General features: G+C 44.1%; 1 protein-coding gene across 1 annotated transcript in view; it reads left to right on the forward strand.

Annotated features, from left to right (window-relative positions):
• LOC130304090 (N-acylethanolamine-hydrolyzing acid amidase-like) overlaps positions 1-18,205 on the forward strand; it is a 50,988-nt gene that overhangs the window by 22,769 nt on the left and 10,014 nt on the right. Inside the window, exons 7-10 of the mRNA XM_056551903.1 lie at positions 4,727-4,789; positions 10,904-10,976; positions 11,944-11,972; positions 13,880-13,959. Of these exons, the coding sequence (XP_056407878.1) occupies positions 4,727-4,789; positions 10,904-10,976; positions 11,944-11,972; positions 13,880-13,959 (245 nt within the window). The remainder of the gene's footprint in view (positions 1-4,726; positions 4,790-10,903; positions 10,977-11,943; positions 11,973-13,879; positions 13,960-18,205) is intronic.

Genomic DNA, 18,205 nt, shown 5'->3' on the forward strand with positions numbered 1-18,205 from the left:
ACCCAACATTTTCTATGCACCTATCCAAACACCAAAATTAATTGAGAGCTCATTTATTGTCAGTACTCATTTAGACCTTATTCAGAACTTAGAGCAGACCGCAAGATGAATCCAAGCCACAGTTAAGCAAATTTTTCCCAAGTTTGGCTTAGCGGGTTCGTCAAACTTTAAGGCTAAATTATGGCAACATGCAGTAATCCATGGTAATTAAATGGCTTTTTCCAAGCACTCCAAAATTTCTCCCTTTTCGGGAATAGCAACAGGTTTTGAGTCTGGCAAGTGGAAAAGATGCAATGGAGTTTTTAATGCATTCCAAAAATCTTTCAACAGGATTGGTGTTCCAAAATAGTGAAGAAAAAAATAGCTGTTTTTGTGTGTTTTTTTTTTCTTTTTTTGGGGGGGGGGGGGGGGGAGGGATCATGGGTTGTATATGTGTAGGTTTAGTTAGTAGTAGCATTGCAGCAATGGTGGTTGACTGGTGAGAGTTGTAGTAGCCGGTGGACAGCAGGCAGTGGTGGATTTGGTGGATTTTGTATTAGTATCCAGCGTACAGCAGGAGGTGTCAGATTGGTGGAAGTTGTAGTCTACAGCAGCATACAGCAAAAGGTGACGTACTCCAGTAAACTCCTTGCTTTACCAGATATTATGTGGGGTAATCTGCAGTGTATTTATTGATAGCCCTCTTATATCAAATAACCCATACTTGGTACACACTAGTGTTATTTATACCACCTGCGATACTAGTACTACTGATAATACTTATTATATCTATATATTATTGGGGGCAATATATGCCTGACAATGCATCTCTGTCTGTACTAGGGATTATAATACCCTCTCTATGTTAGTCACTCCAGACACACCAGGTATACCAGATCTGGTGGCTATTCAGTGTAGGGAATTGGCCAGATAGGGAGATAGCCTTAGTAAGTAAGTTAGCCTACTATAGGGATTTAACAGAAGTGTAGGCTAGGGACTGTGCGGGACTGTCCTTATTAGGGTGACCACCCTACCTAGGTTAGTCCTATCCTATAGTCTAGTAGGTTCATTTCCCCTCCCCCCAGTTGTCCCATCCCGTGACACCATATCCACCGGATAGGGTATAATAGTATCACCAACTACTTTTTGTTTGTTTGTTGTAAGTTTATTATTACTGCTGTGTCATTTGCTTATCAGTAGTAACATCTGTTTTTTGGGAAGTGTTTCTCCCACTGGTATCGATCTTTTTATACGTATTGCTCGGCTGAGCGTGATTTGTGTGTTTTTGAGGTATTTGCCTCTTTTTATTAGGGTTGCCACCCAGCCGGTAATTTACCGACGCAGCCGGCATTTCTATGTTGCCGCCGGTAATTTCATATGAAAGATACCGGCCATGCAATGGCCGGTATTTTTCATTAAGATGCGCCCGCCTCGGCCAGAATCAAATAAGCCTGATCCCCCGGTACTAAGTGGTCTGTCAGGACACAACTCTAGCTTCTCTACAGAGCCGGCACTCACCTTGGACACCATGGCGGCGCCCTCCGCCTCCTCCGCCTCCTCCCAAGCGCTCAGGGGGTCAGTACGGAGAGTACCGAGGACCAAAACCTCTCACACAGCGGCGGCAACGACATCTATTAGACAGCCGCAGCTCACTGATTTGAAGGGGTAAACTTTTCTTTTTAAATCAACTAGTGCCAGAAAGTTAAAAAGATTTGTAGATTACTTCTATTAAAAAAAATCTTAATCCTTCCAGTACTTATTAGCAGCTCTCTGCTACTGAGGAAATTCTTTTCTTTTTGAATTTCTTTTTTGTCTTGTCCACAGTGCTCTCTGCTGACACCTGATGCACGTATCAGGAACTGTCCAGAGCAGGAGAAAATCCACATAGGAAACATATGCTGCTCTGGACAGTTCCTGACACGGACAGAGGTGTCAGCAGAGAGCACTGTAGACAAGACAAAAAAGAAATTCAAAAAGAAAAGAATTTCCTCTGTAGCATACAGCTGCTAATAAGTACTGAAAGGATTGAGATTTTTAAACAGAAGTAATTTACAAATCTATACTCAAGACGTTCGGCACTGCTTACTTCTGCACCTCTAAGCGGACAGACACTAAATCACTGTTGCGGTATTGGGTTAGGTGGTGCTCTGACACATAATAGACGTAACCTCAGTAAACTTGATAGAAGAGTGAAAAGTCAGCACTCACCAGTTCTTCCAGTTCAGCAGTTTTTATTGCATATACTCACAGCCTTAGTGCATTCTTAAGGGAGGACAACAGATGGTAACAGGGGGGGTACCACAGAGAGGCGACACCGATGTTTCGCACTGATTAGTGCTTCAACGGGCCTGTTGAAGCACTTATCAGTGCAAAACATCGGTGTCGCCTCTCTGTGGTACCCCCCCCCCCTATTACCATCTGTTGTCCTCCCTTAAGAATGCACTAAGGCTGTGAGTATATGCAAAAAAAACTGCTGAACTGGAAGAACTGGTGAGTGCCGACTTTTCACTCTTGTAGCAAGTTTACTAATTTATAAATCTGTTTAACTTTCTGGCACCAGTTCATTTAATTTAAAAAAAAAGTCTTTCACCGTAATACCCCTTTGAAGTGGCAGCCGCGCTGCCTGTACAGCATCTCTGGCTGAGGCCACTTAGTACAGCAAGCAGCGGTGGCTGCTGCTGCACCAGGGGATGGGGCTACTTGATTCTGGCTGCAGTGCATATTATCTCCGGGTGTCTTCCACAGAGTCAAAAAGAGTCTGTTATCTGCTGAAATGCAGATTATGTAGAATCTCTGATGTGTTTGTGTGAAACGGGGATGTTTTAATTAATGGAAAGATATTCTAACTGGGTGCATGCTGGCTGGTACTAGGGGGGCTGTGGTTAATACTAGGGGCACTGTGGTTGGTACTGACTGCTCTATACTTAGTAATGGGAGTAGTATGACTAGTACTGGGTGCTCTGTAGTTTAGTACTGGAAATAGTATGACTAGTACTGGGTGCTCTGTGCCATTTTAATCCTCCCTCTGATCTCTCCGTGCCATTTAAATTCCCCCCGTGCCATTTTAATCCCTTTCTGATCCCTTTTCTGACCCCCCTGTACCATTTCAATCTCCCCCATCTGATCCACCCATCTGATCCACCCCCCCCCCCCGTGCCATTTCAATTGCCCCCTCTGATCCCCCTGTGCCATTTCAATTGCCCCCCTCTGATTCCCGTGTGCCATTTCAAGTGCCCCCCCCCCCCTCTGGACCATCCCCCCGTGCCATTTTGATCTCCTTCTCTAATCTCCTTCTCTCCCCCCCCCCCCCCCCCCCGTGCCGTGTATGAGCATGGGCGTAGATTCCTGTGATGTCATGCATATATAATTAATTATGCAAATTACCATGGCCGCTATTTTTTTTGCAAGAAAGATGTCAACCCTACTTTTAATAAGCAGTATTATTAAAAGTTATGTTTTAGTCTACATTCTGTGATTAACTTTTTTGACGGAAGGCTTCAAAGCACATCTACACCATAAAAGATCAGTATTTTAATTGCCCCATGGGGCCCTGTTGCAGATATTGCATCGGGGCCCAGAAGTTACAAGTTACACCTCTATGGTTTGCAATCCGATTGATTGATGCCTGATTCATTTTAACAAATGTGAATTTTTCAATGTTGCTGGCAGACAATCTTGTTCGCTTAGGGGTGACTACGACACCTGCCACACTGAAAGGGGTAAACAGTGTCTAAAACATATGAGTGTGGTGTTTTTTTATGAAAATTTTATTAGAATTCTGATGCATTTGGAATAGTAAATATGTTCTATTGTGTTTTGTCTGATCTAACAGTGAAATGTAATATTTAAAGGGGAATTCCAGGCCAAAACTTTTTTTTATATATCAACTGGCTCCGGAAAGTTAAACAGATTTGTAAATCTAGTAAAAAATCTTAATCCTTCAAATAGTTATTAGCTTCTGAAGTTGAGTTGTTGTTTTCTGTCTAACTGCTCTCTGATGACTCACGCCCGGGATGTGACATCATCATTGATCAGTTAGACAGAAAACTTCAGAAGCTAATAACTATTGGAAGGATTAAGATTTTTTAATAGAAGTAATTTACAAATCTGTTTAACTTTCCGGAGCCAGTTGATATATATAAAAAAAGGTTTTGCGCTGCCCTGCCTTTCGGAGCTCCGCACGCAGCGTCCGGAAGTTCATTACTCCGAACGCTGTGTGCGGGCTTCCGTGTTCCCAGCGGCCGGGCGTGACGTCACGCCCGCCCCCTCAACGAAAGTCTATGGGAAGGGGGCGCGACCGCTGTCACGCCCCTTCCCATAGACTTTGGTATAGGGGGCGGGAGTGACATCACGAGGGGGCCGGGCGTGACGTCACGCCCGGTGGCCGCGAACACGAAGGCCCTCACACAGCGTTCGGAGTAAGGAACTTCCGGACGCTGCGTGCGGAGCTCCGAAAGGCAGGGCAGCGCACAATCCCTTTAAAGGTGCATATACATAACTATATTTTTGATCTGCATTTCACCCTGAAGAAACCTTCTAACACTTTTTAAGAAAAGTTGTTCCCTTAACAACAAATATTGGTTAACCTTTGGTTAAAGGACTGAATAAGCATGGGACTGAAATATGTTGTGTAGCTGTTTCAAAATAAAATAAGTAAAGTAAATGTAATCTTACTATGATAATTAGTCAAAAAATAAATATTTCCATATGATCTGTATGTATGTTTTTTTTATTTATTTTTTAATAGATGGTATCTTGTTCAAACACAATGTGACAGTTATTCCAAATCATGTCGCACGTATCCCCGTAGGTATGTATGCTGTAACTATAAATCTTGAGTCTTACAGAATACAATGTTTCGTTAAGAACTATAGAGTTGTATGGCTCTATAGTTTACAACACCCATCAATGAATTTATTTTATTAACATCTCGACAAATAATATTTGTAAAAGCAGCAGCAATTTTTTTTTTGTTTTCTTTCTTTTTTTATGTCTATCTGTTGTACCGAAAAATCCTAAAATCACACCATGTTTGCTCTGGCTCCTGAGCCTTATAATAATCTGACACCTTTTCTGTAGAGACCACTTTATTATCACAAACAGGATTCCAATGAAAGGTTGCTGCTAGAAAAGATAACCCAGGATCCATCTTCACAATAGGTGATGGACAAAGCTCACCTCTCTGCTCAGTAACCTCTACACAGGTCACAGAGCATGTCTAGATGAATGCTGTCAACAGCATCTGTGGCAAGATGGGGCCAAACTTAATTTTTCTCTCTTTCTGGACAACTTATTAAAAAAAATCACAGATTGTCCAGAATTGTACAAATAGTTGAGAACTTTGGATGGTGTCATGAGGCCCCCATAAGAACAGATTAGAAAAAAAAATATGTATCAGAATTTGGTCTGAATTGGTTTAAAAGAAAAGGTAATTACTTTCCTTTTTAATTATGATGAATATCATTGTCAATATGTCTATGCCAAGCAATGTGGCAAACAAAGTGTTAGTGACTGATCATTTGCAATCTTGCCAGCCATGCATCTTCCTACTGTTGTATATTCCCCACTGAAGTTTTTTATTTAAAGTTTACCTGTCATGAGCAAAAACTTTTTAATAAAGTAGATACTACATTATATGTATATTTGTAATATACGTTGGTTAAAAAATGTGTATATTTTGGGAGGAAAAAATGTGTCCCTGAAGCTATTGCCTGTGTTTCTCTGTGAGGAGACCAAATACAGGAAGTTAGGGCAAGACAAGCGGGGCTCTGTGCAGGCTCCTGACTTGTCAATCATCCTGATGTGTGAGCTGGGCGTGTGTCACAGAACCTCACTGCACAGAGTCCTGCTTATCCCACTCACACTTCCTGTATTTGGTCTCTTTACAGAGACACACAGACAATAGCTGCATGGACAGCAATATACAAATTTTAACCAATGTATATTACAAATATACATAATGTAATTTTCTTCATTATATAAAAAGTTTTTGCTAATGACAGGTACACTTTAAATAAAGAAATGAAGTTGCAACTTATCAGTAAGTGCCACTTCATTTGCCATGTTGATTGCACATTTTAATGAACTTATACTGGCCATTGTTGCCAGAATCAGTGATTTATGGGGAACCAGGTTAAATCTAGTTAACTACATGTTGCAACTCCCTATGCCGATGTTTTACCAATCACCCTTAGATAAACCTAATATAGGCATTGACCATCAGTCCCTGGAAATGAGAAATTGTGCACATGAAGAGCCAGGCTGTGCAGTGGACAGAATGCTTAATGTTATACTATCTTCAACTTATAAGACGTAGTTTTGAATGTTCTGCTTAAATCATAAAATGACTTGTGTTATTGAATATATGTTTTAACCACTTAGTACTTCCCACCGCACTGTAAATGTATTTACATGTTTACAATGTTTTTTTATGATCATGTGTAGTAATTAAAGGGGTTTACATACTAAAGAAAATGTATTTTTTTTGGCCGCTTCATTGGGGGACACATACAATGGGTATACGCTCTTGCCACTGCGAGGCTGTCACAAGGAACAAAGACGTCAGCTCCTCCCTGGCAGGCTCCCGCCCACTGACAATAAGCTAATCAGTTTAAGCTTAGTGCCAGCAGGAGGCAGACCCCTCACTTGTCCCTGCTCACCTCACTTTTAGCCAAGCTTATGCAGTGGGGTCATAAGCTGGCTAAAGACTTCAGGGTAAGCATGTTTTCATAGGCGAGTATGTCCCCCCCCCCCTTCCCCCTTTTTCAGGGGTGCCTGTCTGACTCTGGGATCTTCTCTTCTTTCTTGCAGTGGGAGTCTTTATTAGGGCAGTGGGAGGTGGTGAGGAAGGGTCTCTGGTAGCATTTCCCTTCTTTGCCAGATTACCGGAGTGCCGGTGCGGGTCCTGGAAGCACAGCGCTTCTATATTAGTCCGGCCCAGGGTGGTTAGCTGCGCTGGCCACATGGTCTGTCGGCTAAGAGCAGCAATTTTCAGGACGGCCACAGCTCTGTCTAATGGCAGCGGGTTTGCTCTGCCACTCTTTCTTCCCCTGGCAGTGCTCGAAGCAGTGGGTTATGTAGCTCCTCTCTTTCTGTTCACGCACACCAGCAGGGATCATTGACAGCCTACCAGGCTGCCGCGCCCCCTCTCTGGTCCTGTAAGAATGCAGACGGAAGGTTGGTCCTTCTCCCCCCTCCTTCTCCTACTGTGTGCAACAAGCAGTCTTCTTCCTCATCACTTCATTAGAGCTCTGCCTGCGTTCATGGCGTTCCTGGCTTGTCTCTGGTGTGACTGGCTCCAACAGTGTTCCTAGCTGCAGCGCTCCTGGCTCCAACGTTTCCAGCACTCCTGTCTCTGGTGTTCCTAGGTTGCGCACCACACTGACTCAGCCCAGCCCCCCTCTGCCAACTGCCCTGGACATCCTTGTTGTACCGGCTGTTGATCCTGCCCTGGTTTGGGTCTCTTCCCTTTCCCAGTCTGTCACTGATCTAGCGTGGATCTCCAGGCCATGGTGTCTGCACTGGACTGTTCTGCCCCGGGTTGATCGCCAATCCATCCGTAAACATTATAGGGTCTTCTCCTCTGGCTCTTCCTCAGAGTCCCCTGTACAAGGTGCCTCTGCAATTTTGTAATCGGTTGCAGTCTGTCAGCTCCCCTACCAGTCATTCCAGGTTTCCAAGAGCTCCTTCCATCGGTCTCACTCCCTGTCCACTAGTTCTTTCCAAGGAGCCTCCCTCCAGGCCCCTCCAGAGTTTGACTCTGACCACGCCATGACAGATGTGGTGGACAGCCTTATTGTGGCAATAAAGGACACCTTCCACCTGCAGGACCCGGTACACTCGGACTCTGTCCCTTAGATTTCCTTCCGCTGCTCTCGTCAGCCTCCAAAGGTCTTTAGACATGGTTTAGAAACATCCAGAAAGCATCTCCAGTTTTTGAACCCTCTTTCTGTTTCCTCAAGATCGGGTCTCTAAGTGGACCTCGCCCGCTTCTGTGGATCCTTCGGTGTCCTGTCTGTCCAAATCCACCACCCTACCTCTGGCGGGCGCAGCTTCCCTGAATCCGTCAGACAGGTACATTGATGGCCTCTCTAAGTCTGCCTTTTAGGTGGCAGACTCTGCCCTCCTGCCAATCTTTGCCTCAGTCTGGGTTGCCAAGGCACTCTCTACCTGGGCTTTTCAGCTCAGTCATAAGATCATCTCTGGTGCTTCTTCTGGCTGATCTGGCCCATCAGATCGCCTCTGCAAGGGGACATTCTGCACTGCCTTCTTGACAGCGGCCAAGTGCTGGGCCACTGCTTCTGCTAATTTGGTTACCATCCGGTGTTCCCTCTGGCTTAATGCCTGGTATGTGGACCCCGCCTCCAAACGATCCCTAATTGACCTTGCCTTCCTGGGAGACTGACTTTTCAGTGAGTGCCTTGGCAAGAAGCCACTGGGGGCAAGAGCTCTCATGCATCAGAATCGAGCTCGGCGTTCTGATCCTCGTCTTAAGTCTTTTGTCCTTTTGGCCTCAGGCCATACAGACAAGGCCCAGGCATTTCAGGGCAAGAAGGTTCTGTCTGTCAAGTACCGCCCATTCTGTAAGTCCAGCCCTAAATCCGTCTGTTTCTCCTCCAAGCTGGCTAAGTATGAAGGGAGACCCTCTTTCGAGTCTCCTTCTCGGGTGGGTGGTCGTACTCTTTTTCGGGACGAGTGGCTCTCACATGGACGATGCTTTGGTTCTGGAGGTGGTCACGCGGGGTTACAAAATAGAATTCTCTTCTATACCTCGAGACCGTTACTTTCAGTCCCGACCTGGCAGCTGGTTTTCTTCCCGCCCTACGTTCCCTTCTGCTGCAGGGTGTAGTTGTCCCAGTTCTTCCATAGGAACATTTTTCCAGGTTTTACAGGTCTGTTCGTCCCACCCTTGACCTGAAACGGCTCAACTGCCACCAGCACTTTGGACGTTTTCAGATGGAATCTCTGAGGTCGGTTATCGCCTGCATGGACCCAGGATTGTTCCTCTCTTCTGTAGATATCCAGGATGCGTACTTACACATGCCCATTTTTCCGGGTCATCTGCGGTTTCTCCACTTTCAGAGGGACATTTCCAATTTGTAGCCCTCCACTTCAAGCTTGCCACCGCGCCTTGTGTTTTTACGAAGGTCTTGGTGGTGGTTGTAACTGTCCTGCATTCCAGGGGGTAGACCATCCTCCCTTATTTGGAAGACCTTCTTGTAAAAGCTCCTTACCGTGGGCACAATTGGTAAAGTCTTCAGATCACACTCTAGGGTATCTATGCCCAGGGAAAAGTGACTTGTTTTGACGGCGGGAGTCAGGGTCCTCCACTGCCCTCAACCGTTTTCTCTCCGGTTTGCATGCAGAAGCTAGGGAGGATGGTTGCGGCCATCAAGGCAGTCCTCTTCACGCAGTTTCATTGCCACCCCCTTCAGTTGGCCATTCTGTCCCTTTTGGGATCGATCTCCTCTGTCTCTCCAGCGCAAGGTCCTTCTCTCCCCACGGTGGCTCCAATCTCCCCTTATTCTTCTCAGGCGTTCCTTCCTGCCGGTCCACTGACAGCTCCTGATGACCTACGTAAGCCTACTCAGCTGGGGAAGGATCTTTCGAGACGGGATGGTCCAGGGGCGTTGGTTCTCTCTAGAGACCCTCCTTTCCGATCAATGTGTTGGAACTCCAAGCCATTTTCCTTTGTCTGCTCAAAACCCCGGTGAGTGTGCCCTCGACCCAAAGGTGTTCACTGACATTTGCTGATGTTGGGGGACCCTGGTTGTGGATCTGATGGCGACCCAGTTGAACCACCAGGTTCCCAAGTTCGTCGCCAGGTCCAGGGATCCTCTCGCCGTGGCACCGGATGCACTAGTTGTTCCGTGGGGAGCTTCTCTCCTCCCTACCTGTTTCCTCCTCTTAACCTTCTTCTCGGTGTCATGTACAAGATCAAGTCTGGTGGCCCCGGCGCATGTGTTACTCGGAGGTTGGAAATCTGGTCATGGATGCCCCCATGCGTCTTCCTGAGGAAGTCACCGATTGTGACAGAACGCGTGGGGCTCTGGGGTCCTGCCCCTGTGTACATTGTTATGGATCCTCTGTCTGTGGCTGCCAATATTTGGTGATATTATATACTCTGTTTGCATTTATTTTATTCTTTCTATTCAGTAGTCATATTGTACCTGCTTGTTACTATTCAGAGTTGTTTAGCGGTTGCTATACATTGACTTGATATTGTGCACCTACAGCCACACAGAGTGAGTATATTACAGGGACAGGACATTGGTGAGGGGGGGTTCATGGCCCCTCTCCCATGTTGGGTCATGCTTTGTTTAGCTTTTTAATTGGTTTTAGCCCTTTATGTGTATTTTGTATTGTATTTGGTAAATAATAAAGATTATTGATTATATTATATTTATGTGGTGTGCACTCTATACAGTATTTCTCTTTCTTTGGTGTTATGGGGTTCTCCCTTTGAGCCCCTCGGGGGAGTTTCCCTCACCCTTCTCTCCTGGAAGTTGGCCTTCTTGGTCGCCATCACCTCGATACGTTGTGTTTCGGAGCTTGCAGCGCTTTAATGCCCCCCTCCCTGTTTGGTTCTCCATCAGGATAAGGTCTTCCTCTGTCTGGTTCCGTCCTTCTTTCAGACGTCCCACTGTCTGTGTCCCCCAATGAAGTCAATAAGAAAAGTGGATTTTTTTAATTACTTACCATAAAATCAATTTCTCATAGCTTTCTTTGGGGGACAAACTTCTTTGTTCCTTAGGGTCAGCTCCTAGTGGCAAGAGCGTATACCCATGGTCTGTGTCCCCCAATGAAGGCTACGAGAAAGGGATTTTACGGTATTTAAATTTAAAAATCCACTTAAAATGCAATAAAATATCTCTTGTTCCCGGAAAACCTCTTCAATTAATTATCTTTTTTTACCCAAAATCAGAGCTGCTACAACTAAAGCACTGATTGCAATTAAAAAAGGCCAAAAGAAACTCTCCACTAGTAACATGCACAAGGTAAATTTTAATATTCTAAAACTTTGTTAAATGACATGTTTTGTAGAGAGCAGGAACCCAAAAAAACAAAAAGTTGACAAAAAGTCCCAGTTTGTCTTGCTTCCTTTCCCCCTCTATGATTATATTGATACTATTGTCATTCCTCATTATTTTGTCTTCCCTCTTCTTTATATAAGCAAAAATGCAGTGCTAAACTTGCCATAAAAAATCTATGCATGATAAATTACATTGTCGATTGGATCTATTGGAGAACTGATCCTTCATAGCTGAGTGGAATCTATGAAGTTTATGTGAACTGTGCTTTAGCCTGCATATGAAAAAAATATAAATCGAATACATAGTTTATCACAAAAAAACACAACGGGTGACATTTTTTATTTGTTTTATTTTTTGCTTCCTCTGTGCGCTCAAAAAGTTGCATGTACAACTAAGTATTTTTTTTTGTGTGAAAGCATAAAGTTGCAAACAGCTTTACATAAGAAAATTTCATTTTTCAGTAGTCACAAATTTATTATCTTTAAATGTAGCATGTAGGAAAAAAAAAAAAAAAAGTCACAAACCCCTTTAAAAAAAAGTCTACTCCAGGTCTGACCTGGAGTACAAAACTCCTGTACGTGAGCAAATTTAAAAAGTTGCAAAAAAATCTCACAAAAGTGTTCCCTGCGAATTTTGTGTTTTGATTATGTGCTCTAAATTCATCAACCCCCTGTGATTGTATGTAAATATATAGCACATAAGCAAAACTAAAGCAAAAAAAAAAACCAAGATGTCAGAACTTGCTTTCCAAAGCAAACCAGGATAAATGTCCCCCACCATCTTTGTCACAAATTAACAACATCTCCCATCTGGGGCTGTGATATGATCTGTGATGTTTTATACTTTTATATGATTGTGTGTTGCCACGCTATGCTCACATAAGCTTCATATTTCTGATATTTGCTAATATACATTTTATTTTTTTAAACAGATTTTAACAAGCTTTCCCGTGTTTAATGAGTAAGTAAGAGATGATGGTGCTGTATATTTCAATACAAGTTTTTTTTTAATCATTTTTTATCATCATGCATGTCAGGATATACTCCAACACATGCTAATTCTTAATATTATCTGTTGCTTGATACCATACAGCCTCATGTGTACACGTCACATTTATGATTCCTGATAAACAGTAGTGAATAAGATGGTTAAAGCAATCCTCTAAAACGTCTGCTGCCATAGCAGAGTGCTGCTGGTGGCTACAGGTCTCTGAGAGATTTTTGTTTATGCATCTGGAACAAAAACTATATTTCCAAAAGGACATATAGCCCCACTACAGACCCAACCCTCAGGTAACAGGCTGCAAAAAAGTTTTTTGAACTCAAATTAAAATTTGATTAGGTCAAATGTGACTTAAAATAACAATGTGCCCAATATTGTTATATACACAATTTTGGTGCTATATTACATTTTAATAACCATATATTTCTGGTATAAGAATATGAATAACAACCCCCACATTAACTTTTATTGAATATTGACATCAATTGCATTAAAATTCTAAGTGGGACAATGTGTTTGGTGTCAGTATTGTATGAACATTTGGGGGGGGGGGGTTAATTCAGATTTTTTTGCCCCTAAACATATCATAACATAAAAATGTCTATTACTGATTGTGCATGTATATCAAATCTGGGCACACAGCTATTGTAAGTCATGTTTTTGACCCAATCACTATTTCTGCATGTTAATATGAGCTAGTAAAATATATTTTTATAGCCTGTTAGGGCCAATTTACTAATCAAGCTATCAAAGGTCTCCAAAGATCCCTTCCTTCTTATTGTATGGACAATGCTGCGAGTGTGTCTAAAAGGTAATCCCCAGACATTAGTCTGTTGCTAACTAGGCCAGGTCCTGAGGAATGAACACTTCTTTCCAATATGAGTCATTGAACATGTTTCTCCTTAGTGCTAACTCTGTAGCGGGACAAGCTAGGCAGGTAAACCAAAATGGGACAGTGCTGGTGATGTAGATAAACTCTCTTATAAGGTAAGAGAGCTGCAGACCATATGCTCACCTTGGGGCCCTAGCTCACACTCTGACTAACATGCTCATTGCTCAGAGGACAGAATTAGACTGAACATAAGGTATTCGGATCATCTGATGCTCTGTTTAAGACTTAAAGGGGTACTCCAGCCCGGAGACATCTTATCCCCTATCCAAAGCATAGGGGATAAGATGTCTCACCGCAGGGGTCCCGCCGCTGGGGACCCCCACAATATTGTATTCGCCACCCACCTGTTTGAGCTGCATGCCGCGGTGCAAACTCACAAACAGCCGGGTGGCGACCACGGGGCTGGAGTATCGTAACGTCACCCCCCTGCCCCCCGCTATGCAAGTCTATGGGAGGGGGCGTGATGACCCCCCACGGTGAGACATCTTATCCACTATCCTTTGGATAGGGGATAAGATGTCTGAGGGCCGGAGTACCCCTTTAATGCATGTATGTAATACAAATAAAAACACAGAAACACTTTTGTAATGTAATAAACTCTATAGATATAGGATATAGGACAGTGTCATTGCAAAGTACAATTGGTCCCATAAATGAAGTATGGCTCTGTGGATGGAAGAAACAAGAGTTATGGCTTTTAAAAGGCGAGAAAGAGAAAACTAAAATGCAAAAATAAAAAATGTCCACAAGTCCTAAAACTGCCTACGCACTTTCCAAGATCTTCTCTTTATGATAAATGTAATTTGTTTGTAGCCACATAAAACACTACTTTGATAAAAGGCTGGAAGCATTTCTATCTCACCCTATATACTCATTTAAATTCAATATTCAGTAAAGATTCTGGAAACCTCTTAAACTTTTAAAGGTTTTAATACTTAACCAGGACTGATGTATTGTCCCCCAACTGTTCTAGGTCTACTGTCTATACAACCATAATGACTGCAGAATATCCACATTTGTATCAGACCTGGATAAAGAGTAAGGATCATCATGGTAAGTAATACAGTATAACTGAACAAAAATATGTACATAACCTTAAAGAGGTTATCCACCATAAGGTGATTTTAGTACATGCCTGCCAGTAATGGACATGCTAAGGAAGGATTAGCACTTGTCTTGGGTCTAAATGGCTATGTTTTGAGATTACCATAAAGCTGAGGCTATCTTTTTGTAAACTGGCTATTTCCGTTTGGAGTTTGTTCTCTTAAACTATAAATCCCATCATTATTTGTTTGTAAGTGTGAGGTCACTTTTCTCCCTCCCACACATCAGCCCCCCTCCCCTACCAACTGAAACACACCTGTGATTCCTTTAATGTAATAGATCAGTGTTTTCTGACCAGGGTGCCTCCTGCTGTTGCAAAACAGAATAATCTTCATCCCACCTAGCGGTCACTCCACCCATTGAAGGAAAAAAAAAGTAATGTAACCCACACATTGTATGTCTCCAGGAGACCCACATGATGCCTGATAATTTGGGGTGTTTAGGAAACCATGGGTCCAATGGGCTAGCCACTCGTGCCATTCCACATTTTCGATGGGAGTCTCCTTACTTGTTCATAGGTCACTAAGGTGGAAAGTTGATCAATTATGTGTGGATCCTCTTGGTCGCTATGTATTTGTACATGCTTTTATTAATAATACTCCTTTTGTCTTATGAGGTATTTACAATCCCCATCCGGCCACACTGGAGGTGCCACATCTTGCGGTCACCTTTGCAGCGTGGTTTCCTTACTCTAGGGTGATCTGTTTGGGGGGCTACAATCTCACACCTGTGATGGATCGTTTCCATGTGACGCCTCCATTGTCTCCGATGTCTACTCATACTCCCTTATCCTCCTTTTTTTCTGAGGTGGGCAGGTTAGATATTTTTAGATGTAAATTCCCCCGTCTGATGAAGTGTTCGTGTTATTACATTGGGTGTAATGCTTTATCTTGTATTGATCTAACTTGCTGTAATCCCCTCTTCTTCTCTCTGGTGTCTAATATATCTTTTGGAACCTGCGCAATCTCTGACCATTCCCCTTTGCTGGTGGAGATTTCGCTGTCTCAGGCGTCCTATGTTTGGAAATGGAAGGTGCATCCTTTTTGGCTGCAGTGATTGGCCCTCATGATGGGATCCCCGACCAACTTCAAACATTTCTTCAGGTTAATCAGCCTTCGGGCACTGCTGTTCTTGTATGGGATCCCTCAAGGCCTATTTACGAGGTTGTTTAAAATCTACTATCTCCTACATTAAGAGGGAGACGTCGATTAGGGAGACAGAGCTGGCTCGCATGTGCGCAGATCTGGAGGCTGTCTATGTGGCTGATACGACTGAATCTAACAAGCATGCCTGGCTTACCCCTGGTAGACAGTATATGCTTCACCTTAATGAAAAAATGAATCGTAAATTGTTTTTATGATTTTATTTTGAGCATGGTAACCCGTCTAGTAAATTATTGGCGCACCTGGTCAAACAAAACCAGGCCCCCCCCCCCAATTCTTAGGATAGCCTCTGAGACTGGTCAAGTATTGGTAGATAATGCGCTTATTGCTCGGCGCTTTGCTTAATTCTATTCCTCCCTTTTATGCTTCCCAGACGCATTACTCCGAAGGGGATCTACTCTCCTACCTGGATTCTATTTAGTTCCCTGAGCTCTCCCATGACTCTGTCTCCCTGCTGGACTCTCCTATTACGGTGGAGGAGATCTCCGAGGCCCTTGCGGATATGCAGAGTGGTAAGGTGCCTGGTCCTGACGGCCTCCCTGTGGAGGTTTATTACGATATGCAGATCTTCTGCGGGGTCCTTTGAAGGACATGTATGATGATTCTTTTGAGGCTGGCCGCCTTCCACCTACCATGTATGATGCTAACATAGCAGTCCTTCTTAAACCAGACAAGGACCCACTGGAATGTGGCTCCTATAAGACCCATCTCCTTAGTTAACGTAGATTACAAAATACTCACGAAAGTGCTTGCCAATCGCCTAAACAGGGTTATCCTCTCTATTATCCATGCAGACCAATCGGGCTATATGCCCAGCAAGTCCACTTCCGACAATGTCAGGAGGGTTTAGGTCGCAGTCCAAATTGGGATGGCAGTGGATGAAAACTGGGCCTTTGCCTCCCTAGATGCGGCCAAGGCTTTCGATTCTGTAGAATGGGGATGTCTTCAGGGGGGTTCTAGTTCATTTTGGCTTTGGTCCCCACTTTATTTACTGGGTATCAATTCTATACCCCCCCCCCCCCCCCGGGCCCAAGTAGTCGTTAATGGCCTCTCTTCTGATGTGTTTACACTAGGCAGGGGAACACGCCAGGGGGTGCCCCCTGTCATCGCTCCTGTTCTCGGTGGCGGTGGAGCCCCTGGCCCCAGGACCCCATATAGTCAGCCATTACTATAGGTGGGAGGGAGGACCAACTCGGACGCTATGCGGATGACTTGATTCTATTTATGTCCCGACCCCTTGAGACACTCCCTCGTGCTATTTCAATCATTGATAGATTTGGGAAATTTTCAGGTTTGCGAATTAACTGGGCAAAATCCGCTTATATGCCCCTACAGCTGCGACCTGGGCCCTCCACTCTCTGTGGCCTGGCTGTTGTTTCCCATTTTAAGTACCTGGGCATTGTCATTCATAGGGACTCCTCTCTAGATCTCCAAGTTAATGTGCTATCTCTTCTATCTTATGTTAAAACTAAATTCTGAGTATGGGCGGGGGGGCTCTACCCTTGGCAGTCCCTGGTAGAATCAATTTTGTTCAGATGATAGTTTTGCCCAAACTCCTTTATCTCCCAGAACATTTCTCTAACCCAGTCCCGATGTCCTTCTTTAAGTCCCTGGACTCTCTCCTCCCTACCTTTATCTGGGGAACTGGTAGATCCAAATTGAAACTCTCCACCATGCAACGCCCCAAAGACCTGGGGGGGCCGCACTTCGTGATTTTAAATTATACTATTTGGTGGGTCAGCTCCGGTATCTTCAGCATTTGGTCTCTTCGGATCCCCTGCCGAATGGAGAGCACCACTTAGCCTTTTTTTGGATCTTACTTCTATGCATGCATTTCTGGAGGGCGCCCCCCCCCTTCTGGTTCGCAGACTCCTCCCCCTTCACAAACTAGCCCTGCAGGTATGACGGCAGTCACAGACGGTCACTTCTTTTACTGATTTTAAAGAAGATATCTCCCTCTGGAATAACCCTCACCTCCCACACCTGACGGACGATTTAGACCCCCCCCCTTTCTGAATAGCTCATGGGCTCGCTCAATTGGGAGACATGTTTCGGGATGACATACTGAAATCTTTTACACTGGTCAAGACTGACATTGGGATCCCCCGGGAGGCATTTTATGGGTATCTCCAACTCTGCCACCGCTTTGACTGCTCAATTTCCCACCCCGAGACCTCCTATCTCTGCTTATCGGGATCCTTCTTTCCCAAGGACCGAAAGGCTTAATTTCTATTTTGTACACCCATCTCACCAGGACTAAAATTGCTGACACTGTTGACTTGGCAGAGGTTTATTAGAAGGCATGCGTCCCTTCTCTTAGAACGGAGGATTGGTCAGAGATTTTGTCTTCTCATTTAACGGTCTCTCCGGCTGTTAATAACAAATTAATTCAGCTGTATATTATTCATCACTGCTATCTCACTCTGGTGAGACTTTTCAGAATGGGGCGGATGCCTTCCGATGCCGGTCACAGATGTCATTCCCCTAGAGCCGATTTTTGGCACATGATATGGCAGTGTCCCTTCCTTCAGACTTACTGGCAGGATATCACTAATTTTTTGTTTTCCCTAATATCCATCCCCATCCCGCTAGATCCTGCTATGCCTCTTTGGTCTGTTACCCGAGAAGTCCTGGCAACATCATATGAAGATTTTCCTCCGTGAGGGACTATTCATGGCTAGGAAGGCTATAGCTCTGCGGTGGATGGATCCCCGTCCTCCCTCTCTTCCACAATGGAGGAAGTTAGTCAATGCCACTCTTCCGTATGAACAGTTGGTTTGTAACCCCTTAAGGAACAGGCCCATTTTGGCCTTAAGGACCAGAGCGTTTTTTGCGCATCTGACCACTGTCAATTTAAGCATTAATAACCCTGGGATGGTTTTACCTTTCATTCTGATTCCGAGGTTGTTTTTTCGTGCCATATTCTACTTCATGTTAGAGGTAAAATTTTGTCGATACTTGCATCATTTCTTGGTGAAAAATTCAAAAATTTGATGAAAAAATTGAAAATTTTGCATTTTTTTTAAACTTTG

This window comes from Hyla sarda, chromosome 1 (assembly GCF_029499605.1).
Source record: "Hyla sarda isolate aHylSar1 chromosome 1, aHylSar1.hap1, whole genome shotgun sequence".
Classification (NCBI taxonomy): Eukaryota; Metazoa; Chordata; class Amphibia; order Anura; family Hylidae; genus Hyla; species Hyla sarda.